This window comes from Diceros bicornis, chromosome 22 (genome assembly GCF_020826845.1).
Source record: "Diceros bicornis minor isolate mBicDic1 chromosome 22, mDicBic1.mat.cur, whole genome shotgun sequence".
In the NCBI taxonomy this organism is placed as follows: domain Eukaryota; kingdom Metazoa; phylum Chordata; class Mammalia; order Perissodactyla; family Rhinocerotidae; genus Diceros; species Diceros bicornis.
The window spans coordinates 30,383,615-30,397,472 of NC_080761.1; the positions used below are offsets into that span (position 1 = coordinate 30,383,615).

Genomic DNA, 13,858 nt, shown 5'->3' on the forward strand with positions numbered 1-13,858 from the left:
GGAGGTTGTTGACTTGAGCAACTAGAACGATGGATTTACCATTTAGGAAGTGGAGAAGATTCAGAATAGATTTATTTTTATCAGGGTTGATGAGATTGAGAATAAAATGGTCCTATCTTCTGAAGTACCTGGTACTTCCAAGGCCTAAATCCAGGTTCTGTTGCTCTTATCAGCTTCTCATTGGCTTCTAAGGTGCCTCTTTCCCAAGCCCACTATACAGGCCTAGATTTCAGCTTCCTTTTCTCTAAGAACAATTGTATGATAAACAGATGAATTAGAATTACTTGTCTCAGAGAGTTTGAAGTACACAAAGAAGTGACACTTGTTTCAATGAGCCAGAATTGAAGTTATATGGAAAAAAGCAGTAGGCCGTTGAAGTAGTAGAATAGTATGAGTAAACTAAGAAAATGGGTAGCATGTTTGGGTGACATTAAGTAGTTTGGGCTCAAACATACAGGCTCCATGAAGGAGAAGCTGGAGATAAGTCTGGGAAAGTAGATAGGAGCCAGATTGAAAGAGAGTAGTATATAATACTTAACTTGGGCTTGATATACTATAAGATCATTTAATAAATTTTAAGCAGTTGAAAATTAAAAGCAGATTAGTTCTTACAAGGATCATTCTGCTTGTGATGGGTAGAATGGTTTTGAAGGAACAAAACTAGAGACAGTGAAAAAGGATCTATTTTAAGCATTCATGACTCAAACTAAGCAGTGGAAGTAGAAAAGATGGATTTAAGCGATTTAGGAGATGGCATCAGCAGTATTTGTGATCAAGCGGGTTTGAAAATAAAGAAGAATGAGACTAAATGACTCTTGTCTTTCTGACTTGGCTAGAGAATGGTACCATAGTCAAAGGCAAGAAATAAGAAGGGAAGAGATCTGGAACGCTGATCATAAATTCTTTTTTACCCAAGTTGAGCTGGAATTACCAATAGACATAAGATGGTAATTATTTAATAGTTATTTTGAAACTCACAATTATAGGCCTGAACAGTTCTAACAGTCATCAGCTCAGTACCTAAGGGACATAGAGTTGGGGAGAAGTAAAGTCAGTGAGCAAAAGGTAGAACTCTGAGTGACATTCAGTTCTTAGTTGGAGGCTTTAAGGATCCAATAATATATGTGAAAGGGTTTTGTAAATGTAACTTAAATAACTCTTCAAAGGTATTTTGAGACTTTATTTGTTTTATAGGTGAGCGAAGCAGGTGTCCATAGGCCCCATGTTGGTGGAATTCATGGTCGAAGTAATGATGGGGCTTATTCTCTTGTCCTGGCTGGTGGATTTGCGGATGAAGTAGTAAGTCATGATACAACCTTGTTCTTTAGAACCTATCCTGATCATTCAGTAAAATACAGAAGGCTTGTCTAGGATATATCAAATCCTCTCTCTTTTTAGCACAGTTTTTATGTTGAAGTGGTCAGTTCTGTACGAGTCACAAGGTAAATCAATGGCAATCTTTAATCTTTGCAGTACTGATTTGATTTATATATACATGTGGTAACGGAAATGCAATTTTATTGCAATGAAAATACATTCTCTGTAGAGCTCATTTTTTAAGATTAAACTTATTATTTTTGGATAATTGTAGATTGACATGTAGTGTTAGAAATACTGCAGGGATCTCTGTGCCCTTTACCCATTTTCCCCAAATGGTAACATCTTGCAAAACTATAGTACAGTATCACAGTCAGGATATTGACGTTGATACGTTTAGGACACTTAACATTATCTTTACCGCAAGGATCCCTCATGGTGCCCTTTTACAGCCACACCTACTATATCTGCTCTCCCAACCCCTCCTTACCCCTGACAACCACTAATCTGTTCTCCATTTCTATAATTTTGTCACTTCAAAAATTTTTATAAGTGGAATCATATCATATGTAACGTTTGGGATTGGCTTTTTTCACTCAGCATAATTCTCCAATTGTGGTGTGTATGAATAATTCGTTCCTTTTTATTTTTATTTATTATACAAGGAGTAGTAGTCCTTGGTATAGGTGTACCACAGTTTAACTATTCACTCGTTGAAGAACATCTGGGTTGTTTCCAGTTTTTGGCTATTATGAATAAGCTGTAATAAACATTAGTGTACAGGTGTTTTTGTAAACATAAGTCTTCATTTCTCTGGGATAAATGCTCAGAAGTGCAGTTGCTGGGTTGTATGGTAGTTGTATGTTTAGTTTTTTAGGAAACTACCAAACTGTTTTCCAGAGTGACTGTACCACTTTACATTCCTATCAGCAGTGTATGAGTGATCTAGTTTCTCTGCATCCTCGCCAGCATTTGGTGGTGTTGCTTTGTTTTATTTTAGCCATTGTGATATGTGTGTAGCAATATCTCATTGTTGTTTTAATTGACATTTCCCTAAAGCCTAAAGATGTTGGACGTGATTTATTTGCTTCTTTTACTATGTGTATAGCCTCTTTGGTGATATATCTCTTCACATCGTTTGCCCATTTTCTAATTGGGTTGTATTTGTTTCTTTTACTGTTTGTTGGATATGTAGTTTGCAAGTATTTTCTCTCAGTGTGTTTGATTTGCTTGCATTCATGGTATGTTATAATGATGAATTAGAGTAGCTATGGAGAGCCTAAGATGTAGTATGTTTTCAGACAAAGGTAGAAAAGCTTGCCATCTTTTTGAAAGGCAAATTTAGCAGTGCATTTACATTGGTATGACAGTGGAAATATTCATGTTAATCCTTTGAGTACTTCTTTTAACGTGCATATTTTGAAGCTATATCTTTAAGTATTTTTCAGAAATACAAAGGATGTTCTATAGTTTATTACAATCAGCAGTTAGATTCCTTTAAGGCTCTGTAAGAAAACAAACCAGGCCCTGTGGCTTAGCGGTTAAGTGCGCGCGCTCCGTTGCTGGCGGCCCGGGTTCAGATCCCGGGCGCGCACCGACGCACTGCTTCTCCGGCCATGCTGAGGCCGTGTCCCACATACAGCAACTAAAAGGATGTGCAGCTATGACATACAACTATCTACTGGGGCTTTGGGGGAAAGGATAAATAAATAAAATTATTTAAAAAAAAAAAAAAGAAAAGAAAACAAACCAACTAATAGTGGAGTCTCTTTAGCATATGTTTTTAGCATCTAGCCAATTGTATGTGATCTGGGCTCTAACGTTTGCGTGAGAGACCCTGGCCAAATTATTTAACTCCGGTAAACCTCAGTTTCCAGATGTGTAACATAGAAAAAATAGTATCATCATTTTATATCAGAAAATTATTGATATTAAATGAGATAATTTATGTAGTCCTGGGCATATAACAAGGATTCAAACAGTTCTTTTGTCTGTAGCAGTAGCTTATCTTAAATATATGAAACATAAAACCTGTGATTGTAAAGCTAAAAACGAGTACCAAGTTGAAGTGGGATGGGTGTTATTACTTCCTTTTCTTTCCATCTTTTGAATATAGTTACTAGTCAAACATAAACATTTGTGGAGAAAAGTACTGATGAGCTATTAATTACATGTCTTAAGCAGTTAATTCTAAGTCTATTAAAATGTAAAGAATAATTTATTTTAGGACTAAAACACATAGTCTTAGATTGTCAGCTAAGATGTATCTGGAGATAATATATTTTGTAAGCATTTTCAATCTTTTGATCTTTTATTATAGGAAAGTCATATCTACAGAAATAGGTAGAGGAAACCTGAATAAGCTTTTCTCATTTGAGAAAAAAATTGGTCTGAAATCTTTAATTTGGTATAACATTCATGGAGCCAATGATCTTTGTTCTGTTTGAATGAGGGGACGTGAAACAACTGAATACCTGCTGATAAACTAGTTAATATTTTAGTCTGGTACCTTGAGAATTAGTCAAATGCTAGTTTTGGTGCCCTGTGTTTGGGTGGCCTCACGTGAGAACCCACAATGATCTGCCTCTTACAGCTGTCCTGAGAAGTAGTTTGCTCGGTGATCAGGAACAGCCTCTGGAACCAAGCTGTTTGGGTTTGTGTCCTGGTGCCATGTCTTATCAGCTGTGTGACCCTAGGCGAGATGCTGAACCTCTGCCTCATCTATAAAATAGGGCTTATAATACCTACCTCATAGGGTTGATTTGAGGGTTAAATTAATTAATCATAGGTAAAATGCTTCACCTAATTTCACACACACAGTAAGTGCTAGGTAGGTGTTATCAGTGTACTGATAGTACCCAGTTTTGCAGACATGTAAGGGGTATTATGAGAGAGAGAAACTGGCAAAAATTGAGGCTCTATTCTAGACAGCCTTGAATTAAGGAATCATTAAAGGTGTCTGGGGAAAGTTTAATGATCTTAATTGTGCTTTAGGATATTTATCTGATAGTCTTGGGAGGGCCTTGAGAAGACTGGGATGAAGGTCTTTTGCTTGGTAAGGGTGATGGGAGAAGTGGGAGCATCCAGCTTATTGTGTTAGGCAGCTGCTTTACTGCTTGCGAGAACACTAGACACTGGGAAATCGTAGGACATGGAGTCACTCTGGGACAGCACTGTGTCCGCTATGTAGATGATGGCTTCTTTATGTGAGCTTCTCCCAGTCAGCAATCTTGTTTAGGCTCTTGCCACACAGGCTACAACTTAGTGGAGCGTGGAGTAGAAGATGCAGCACATTTAGGCTGATCATTTTTCCATAGGAAAAACAGTCTGAAATAATATTTGCTGAGCTCTGACAGTCTAGCAATTCTTTTTTCCCCTAATGACAATGAAAAGTTTTTGTTGGTATAAAGATTGAAGTACAGATGAGTTAATGACATAGAATTTTAACTAATTTTTACTTGATCATGTGCTGCTTGAAAAATAATCAGAAATGTTTTTATTCTTCTACTTTAAACACTGTTTAGCTTAGGTTGCCTCTCTCATGTGCTCCTAGTCCCCATTCTTTTTTTCTTTTTCTTTTTCTTTTTTTTTGCTGAGGACGACTCACCATGAGTTAACATCTGTTACCAATCATCCTCTTTTTGCTTGAGGAAGGTTCGCCCTGAGCTAACATCTGTGCCAGTCTTCCTCTATTTTGTGTGTGGGTTGCCACCACAGCATGGCCACCAATGAGTGGTGTAGGTCCACACCCAGGACCCAAACCTGGGCTGCCGAAGTGGAGTGCGCGGAACTTAACCACTAGGCCACGGGGCTGCCCCGCACCCATTGCTTTTTTCTTTATAGCACTACTACAATTATAACTAAAAGTTGACAGGGTTATGAATATGAGCATTGTGAAGTCAACCCAGATACCATTTTGAAGACCCTTTCTGATCAATTTAAGAAGTGTTCTGGACTGTTCTAGATGTACTTATTTATTAGAATTCCTTTGGGGGCCAGCCCAGCGGCATAGTGGTTAAGTGTGCGCGCTCCACTGCTAGCGGCCCGGGTTCAGATCCTGGGTGCGCACCGACGCACCGCTTGTCAGGCCATGCTGTGGCGGCGTCCCATATAAAAAAAAGTAGAGGAAGATGGGCACAGATGTTAGCCCAGGGCCAGTCTTCCTCAGCAAAAAGAGGAGGATTGGCAGATGTTAGCTCAGGGTTGATCTTCCTCACAAAAAAAAAAAAAGAATTCCTTCAAATGGAATACACACTAAAGATGAAATTCCTCAATGCCTTATTTAAAATGTAGACCTCAGGGGCCAGCCCGGTGGCGCTAGCGGTTTAGTGCGTGCACTCCGCTGCAGCGGCCCAGGGTTCACTGGTTCGGATCCCGGGAGCGCACCAATGCACTGCTTGTCAAGCCATGCTGTGGCAGCATCCCATATAAAGTGGAGGAAGATGGGCATGGATGTTAGCCCAGGGCCAGTCTTCCTCAGCAAAAAAAAGAGGAGGATTGGCAGATGTTAGCTCAGGGCCAGTCTTCCTCACAAAATAAATAAATAAATAAATAAAATAAAATGTAGACCTCAATATTGGATCAACAAAAAGTGAATTCAAGGTTTTTGGACAGATAAAAACACTCAAAACCATGAGATTTTAGTTATGACTTTTAATCTAAAGGAAAAACAAGAGGTAAAATAATTGTCCTTTGTTGCAAGCAAGAATTTAGCATAGAAAACTTCATTATCTTAAGTTCAAGATACTGAACTATTTAAAATAGTCTTATGTTAAGAACCACTATTTAGATAGTGTTAGTAGAATTAATTTGTTAATTGTTAGAATTAAAAGTTGACTGATAGTTAACTTTTCTCCATTTATTTTGAGTACTGAATCAAGTAGAGACTTAATAATATCAATATAAATTTGTAGTTACTACAGAAATATTTGTGGAGCTAGTTTATGTAACATTTACTTCTTTTGGCATGTTTTTTTCACGTTTATTGGACACTTGATTCAACTTTTAGTTTTCAAATTCTTTTCCAACTTTCTTTTTAATGATAGGTGATCATTTTACCTGAGTGTAGTTTGAGTGAACCCATAGAGTGTGAAATATTTTGAACTTAACCATGCTATTAGGATTTTAAATTTGAAATTTAGCAGCAAACTTGGATATGGTGTAGATTGCTGTTGGGAAATCAGTTATGGAATATTTATTAAAGCAGTACTCTATAAAGCTAGTATTGGTAAGTTTATTTTAATAATATTGAGTTAAATGAAACAATATTCCCAACCCGTAAAACCTTATTTTGTAACATTCTATAAATTATTTGACTATATATATATCATGAGTATAGCCATGTTTGGAGGTGTTGGAAGCTATAACTTTAAAATGAAATCTTTAGATCGAGTGATATAACTTGAAAGATATACTACACACAGGATTGCATTTGAATTTTGCTTTATTTTGATAGATAACTTGAGAGAACATGTCAGTTCATAACATCCTAACCAAATGTTCTGACTCTGAAATAAGGTTGGTGAAATTATACTTAGGTTTAGGTGTCTTAATGCCAAAAATCTTCTCCTGCAGGACCGAGGTGATGAATTCACATACACTGGGAGTGGTGGTAAAAATCTTGCTGGTAATAAACGAATTGGTGCACCATCGGCTGATCAAACATTAACAAACATGAACAGGTATTCTTTATTGTTAGAATTTGTAAAGACTATTTAGAATTTAGGCTTTGTATGCAAGTTTGATTATAGAACTATAATTTGTAACTTAGGCTGTAGAGGAGAATCTTAAATTGAAAGTTAAAGATCTAAAATTAAAATCCCATTACCTGATTCTATAATTGTTCCTAAGCACCCTGACTTCTTTGTATCATTATTTTTAAAATGACATAATTCCCAGTCATAATACATGTGCTTTGCATTTGAAAACATGTTGAAACCTTTGAAGAGAAGGAGCCTCTAAAATATAAGTAAAATTGAGGACAAGGTGGCTTATCTACTACCCCATAAGGCAAAGTTAAGTTCTATCAATACAGATTTATCTTTTAAAGGAATAAACTTTTTTTTAGAGGAGGCTCGCTAATGTGAAAGAGGGTTATGTTTGGGAGCCACAGTTATGTGCATAAGTGAAACATCAGATGACTTAATCAGAACTACACTCAAATTGCTTTTAGGATTTGTAATAATATGTCTTTTAAATGTTACAAAAGAGAATGTTTAGTTACAAAAGTGATCTTGTAAATGCTTGTAAGGCATTACAAAAGAGCCACCTTGTGCTGACCTTTATTCTATAGAAGTATTAATACATTCCAGCTTCCATGGGAACAAAAATTTAATATCTTCAAAATGTTTTATTTCATAAATGCATGCTGATACCAGTAATAATAGATTAAGTAACCCAAACCATCACATAGCAATGATCACATTATAACTTGTCATACTGATAATTTTGTTATCATTTTATAAAGTTTAAATTTTTTGTATTCTATTAAGGGTATTTTGTGGATTATTGAGTAAAAGTGAGTATTTTTTGCTTTCTTGAGTCTAAATCACTCGGTTTTAAGTAGTGTGCCCTTAATTTCCGATTACCGTGTGAAGTGAAGAATATACTAGTACGATTTCAAAACTCTGTTGCATACCAAGTTACGTAGAATCTGTTTTTATGTCTTCCTTCTATATTATTTCTGACAGTAGGATTATTTTACTGAACCAGCAGAGGAGACAGGTCAGATTTGCTGGTGAAAACATTCCTGAGGCAAGAGTCCAGCCTCTAGCTAGTCTTTTTCTAGCAAGAAAGCAGCTCTTCAGGAGGAATGGTTTTAAAAGGAGTTAAGACTATTTTGATGTGTTTTTGTCAATGTCTTGTATTTTCAAAAGGGCTTTTCACATTGTCAAATGTCAAAATTATATTTTCCCTTTAATAACAGATTATTTTGCTTTAACAAAATTTCTTTTGTAACTACCTATCCTTGTAATGTACACAGTAGATTCTTTTCAAGCTTTTGAAGAATCTTAGGAGTATACCGTTACCATATGTTAGAATTTCGTTAGAAAATAATTGACAAATAGTAAAAATGTTTATGTTAAAAGGAAAGTAGTAAAAATGAAATATTAACCCAAAAAAATTTAGAATTGACTTATCACAGAGACTCTAACATCCATTCAGTTAATTTATACATTAAACCGTGAGTATGCCTTGTGATTGTAAAGACCTCTTGGGCAAAGGTACTCATATGTTTTATAAACGTGAAAACAGGTGAAAAGCCCTCAGCTCTGACCCATAGTATACTCTTTCCTAACTAGTATATGCTCCAATTCATTTTTGCTTCTCTGCTAAGAGGTAGTTTGACATCTGCTTCTTGCTTTTGAGGGGTTTATTCCTATTTCTTCTCAGCTCTTCCACTTTGAGAAACTGAAGAGGGCAGCAAGGTAACCTGGCTGTCTTTTATCAGGGCAGTTAGAAGCAACCAGTTGAGCTGTGGATAGAGTAATGGAAAAGCCTTGTTTTGCCTAATTTCATCCTCTTCGACTCTTTCCCATAATTGAACAGCCTGCATACTTGTGTGAAGCTAGAAGTGAGTTAATAATGCCAGTTAGTGGTGGCAGTCATTATGACTGAAGGTACCTGTGAGCACCAAAGCATTCTACTCGTTAAGATGAAGATAGTACTTATTCTTATCCTAGCTCTTTAAGATGAATAGGTATTCCATAAATAAGGTACAACACTACCCCTAGAGTTGATGGCTATATTTTCTTCTTCCTCCCAGAGTTTTAATGCATCTCCCTTTGAGATAAAAAAGATAACTTGGTAAGCTTTAACTCTTTGACCGCATCTATAAACATTTTTTTTTAATGAAACACTTTCTTAAGTTCATTTATTTTAAGAATATAACTATGATCAAGAGATTTCAGTAGATTAGTCATTTAGTCTTAAGGTCTATTTTTTTTTTTTTTTTAAATTTGAGCCTGCATAAAAAGAACTATACTCTGGAAAAGTATTTTGTATCATACCTCGTTTCACCAGATTGGGGGGGGGGGGTGTGTGTGTGTGTGTCTTTTTTTTAACCTTATGTGTTCTCAGTGCTTTCTTTTCTCTTAAGTTAGGAACTAAGTGTCTTAGAGGAAAAATACTAATTTAAAATAGATTCTAGTTTGGGTTTTTTTAATTTTTGCCAGGACTAAGTTCTCCCAAGAAAGATTCTCTAATATCTAATACCCTTACTGATTAATTACTACTAAGTGAGTACACATATTAAGGAAACTTCAGGTAAATCAGATGCTGCTCCAGATCAGAGTTCCTCCTTGTTCATGTGTCATGAGTAAATTGTAGTGATCTCGAGCGGCCAGAAATCTTTATTGTCATGATTTAGCACAGGCATTTGAATGCTTCAATTTTATTTAAATTTATCTTTTTACTGGAAGTCTTTAAAGGATTTTCTCATATTGAACTTGTCCTTAATATCTTCAAAACTTTAAGGAATCTCTATTGTCTGGAATGTAGAAAGTAGACCTAGAAAGGTCATTTGTGCCTTGCTGACAAATTTATTTTCTGGATTTCTTTCTACATTATTCCAGCAATTTAACTCACTCCCTTATCAAAAATAACTATTACAACAATCACTTGCTTTAGTTTTCCAGCTTTCTCCCTTCCCTCAACAAACGTTATTTAAAGAAAATTCCATGTATTTCTAGTTGTTTTCTATTATACGTGGCACAGATGTTATTACTTTCAGAAGAACCCTACAGGCTATCTGAGAACCAATCCCCTGGCTTGGGGGTGACATCAGAAAACTGATTTCTCTTCTCTGCTGGTGGGGGAAAGCATAATCCTATTATCTGGAATAATATGGAAAGAATCATAGAATCTTAACCATCAGGTAAGGCATAATTCACCTTTTAATTGAGCTAATGATGTGATTATATACTTAAAGAAAGATTACTTGGTATAAAGACTTTGTTTTATTTTTTAGGGCATTGGCCCTAAACTGTGATGCTCCATTGGATGATAAAATTGGAGCAGAGTCTCGGAATTGGAGAGCTGGTAAGCCAGTCAGAGTGATACGCAGTTTTAAAGGGAGGAAGATCAGCAAATATGCTCCTGAAGAAGGCAACAGATATGATGGCATTTATAAGGTGCTCTATCTGGCATGACATCTTGTTAGTCATTCTTCCTGGGCTTTCAAGACAGGGTTGCCACAGGGAACTACTCTACTATGGGGGGCTAGAGGAAACAGTAGATCATCTTAGTTGGTATTTCCTTTTCTGGAAATGTAACACATGCACAGAACAAGCTCTTAACTTTGGTACTTTGCTTTTAAGGCTTATTTGAAGTCCTAAGGGCAGAGTTATTATTTTGGGGTTAAGCTTTTTATAAGTATGCATTCTCCATGATAAAACTATATAAGTAATTTGGCCATTGTAGATCTTGATTCTTGGATATCTTTCAGAATGATTTTAATTGTAATAGATTTTCAAAGCAGAGCACATTATAATTTTTAAAATAGGTTGTATTCTTTGTTTAAAAAAGGGAGGCATTTACTTCCACCATTTTTATCTACTATTATGCAAAATGCTATTAATGAGCATAATCTTGTTATTATTTTAAATTTATAGCAATTTGTACTTACATGGGAACTATCTTAATTAGGAAGTAAAATCAAAACAATATTTTAGTGAATATTTTTTATTTACTTACTATTCTTATGGCAAAGCAAGTATCTTTTGAAGTTGCATTTAGTTCTGCCAAGTTTATTTAAACCACTGATATTACATTATAAATCTAAACTTTAAATCTCAAACTAGTACTGAAATATTATAATTTAGGTGGTGAAATACTGGCCAGAGATTTCATCAAGCCATGGATTCTTGGTTTGGCGCTATCTTTTAAGAAGAGACGATGTTGAACCTGCTCCTTGGACCTCTGAAGGAATAGAACGGTCAAGGAGGCTATGTCTGCGTTTACAGGTTAGATTACATTTGTCTAGGCTACTTGTATGTTCATAAAGACGTACATCTCTGTAATATCTATGTGCCTTAACGCTGGAAATAACCCACAGCAATTGATCAGTGGACTGTAAGGGGTGAGGAATGAGATCATACAGAAGGAAAAGAAGTAAAAAGCTAGCATCCTAGATGTCAGACTGCCCTAAGACCAAGAACTGTGCTTGAGAAAAGCTGGGCTTGTCAATGAAAAGTAAAATATTTCCAATTCAGTTTGGAAATGACTTGAACTGTGAGGGAAAGGGCTACATAAAATTTAGGTGTAGGAGGCCTTGAGAAGGGAAGTTTATCCTAGAGGGCACAGGGGGTGTGTCTCTGGTAGGGGAAGGGGGGAGGTGGCTTATAAGAGTGGTCTGCTTTCTACCCTTCTCACTTTTCCTCACCCCTTTTCTCTCTTCCCCCTCAAAGCTGCTTCCCTGTCCTGTCACCATGTTTAGTGCTTTGCTTTTTTTTTTTTTCCCTTTGCCCATGCTCAGCTGTTAACCCATATAAGACTTTGTTGGTTTTGTGTGCATAATGGATGGTATGGCTACATTCCCCTTCCACTGCCTATACACCCTAGACTTTGTCCCTAACACGGACGTCAGAACATGATTTGAGTTCGTCCTCCATCATTCCCCATCGTTGTGCTTCCCATAAAGACTACCAGCTTTGTCATTTCCCCTGGCTCTGCCCACACTGCATGTGTAGGGGCTGAACTATGGGCAAGTGTCTGACCACCCAGGCAGGTGAGTGTGTGTCTTCTAGTGCAAGTCTGTTTCTCTTGTTTTCTTTTTAAACTCATAGAATTAATTGTTTGAGACCCGTCAGCTGTGAAAAAAACTGTCAAAATAATTCTAAATAACTAAATATAAAAAATAACCTGTCGTTAAATACATTTTCAAAAGGTTTTTTCAGATCCACTGTTCAGCACAGCAGTGTTCTAGATAAGTTAGATTTGAAACTGTGAGCAGAAGCCTGTAAGCCCATCTATGGTGAGCTAATAATATCATTGATGAGGCCTGAAACATACTGAACTTTAAACATGAGTGTTATCACAAAGCATGTCAAAAAAAAAAGGGAGTAGCCAGTAAAACACAAGGGTAATAATAGGTAGAATTTATTCCTTAAAGTCTAACCTTTAGCTGATAAAGAATTCAGTAATTTAGTAGTTTTAGGTCTTCTAAAAGTTTCCTCGCCCTCAATTTTAGGAGATAAGAAACTTGGCCCTTAATGTTTTGAGTGTTTTGTTTACATTGACTCCACAATTTAGTGTAATCCCATCTATATGAGTACCATCTGCTGTCCTCTGGGGTTGATCTTACTTACCTTAGTATCTAGATTCTGCTTTCCTTTCTTCCTCAAACTTTTCAAGCCACCTAGTCACAACTCCTGAATTTATCTTTCCTCGTTTAGATTTGAAACGAAGATCGTTGTATTATAAAATGAAATATCTTAACAGTCAAAACTACATGGTTTTACACTGAATTTGAGATTTTCATGGTCTTCTGTCCTTTGAATTCTGTTCCTTTAAATGTCTGTTTCCTTTGTATAAAGTCTTTCAGTTTAGAGAAAGTGTAAACTCCTCCCCCCTCCCTTTTTAAATTTCTTACCAGGATCTAGAGCCCTCCTCTGTGAAGCTTAAATCTACATTGTTCTTTTCTCCCCCATCAGTATCCAGTAGGTTACCCTTCAGATAAGGAAGGGAAGAAGACTAAAGGACAGTCAAAGAAGCAGGCCAGTGGGGCCTCGAAAAGACCGACTACGGATGGTAGGTAATGAGTGCACAACATAAATCCTAATAACGTAGCTTCTAGTAAAGGGAAATATTCAGAGAATAAATGAGAAACTCATCAAAAATTAAAAGTGAAGGATTTGAAGGGGGTGTGGAGTGTATTTTAATAGTGTCAGAGCCAAAACAGCAGCAAGTATAGTATCCTAAACTCCAGGAAAAGTTAGATGCTGTTTATGCAGGTTATCTTCATGCTAAACGTTACTGGTGCCAGTTAACTCTTTTGTTTCATAGTTCTGCTTAGAACCACTTGTAAGTCTGCTGATGTATTTTTAAATAAATATAGATGATTGTCCAAGTGCCTCTAAAGTGTTCAAAGCATCGGATTCAGCAGAAGCAGTTGAGGCTTTCCAGCTGACCCCTCAACAACAACGTCTAATCAGAGAAGATCATCAAAACCAGAAGCTATGGGATGAAGTGCTTGCATCTCTTGTGGAAGGACCAGTATGTAAAGATGTTTTTAATAATGATGTTCTAATATTAACAAATGATGAAAAAAATAATTTCCCTGTGAAGTATCATTTTCATGTCAGTTAGAATTTGATCCTTTCATCCAATGCAGTCTTCTCATCCAGTGCCGCCACCTTTCAGAAGTAATCTGAGGCTATACAATGAATTTAGGCCTCTTTGATGTTGATTTTTGACCTCTCTGTGCCTGAACTTAATAATTTATGTTTAGATACTGTTCGTGGGAAGAATTTTCAGTTGTGGAACACACTCAACTTAATCTAAAACTCATCAGGAAAGTTTTTGTTATAGTTCAAAATTACCT

At 36.3% G+C, this 13,858-nt stretch overlaps 1 protein-coding gene across 5 annotated transcripts in view; it reads left to right on the forward strand.

Annotated features, from left to right (window-relative positions):
* Positions 1 to 13,858, forward strand: part of UHRF2 (ubiquitin like with PHD and ring finger domains 2) — a 102,249-nt gene that overhangs the window by 66,568 nt on the left and 21,823 nt on the right. For all 5 annotated transcript variants that reach the window (XM_058565782.1, XM_058565785.1, XM_058565784.1 and 2 more), the window contains exons 9-14: positions 1,195 to 1,299; positions 6,892 to 6,998; positions 10,286 to 10,448; positions 11,139 to 11,279; positions 12,969 to 13,065; positions 13,373 to 13,530. In XM_058565782.1, the coding sequence (XP_058421765.1) occupies positions 1,195 to 1,299; positions 6,892 to 6,998; positions 10,286 to 10,448; positions 11,139 to 11,279; positions 12,969 to 13,065; positions 13,373 to 13,530 (771 nt within the window). The remainder of the gene's footprint in view (positions 1 to 1,194; positions 1,300 to 6,891; positions 6,999 to 10,285; positions 10,449 to 11,138; positions 11,280 to 12,968; positions 13,066 to 13,372; positions 13,531 to 13,858) is intronic.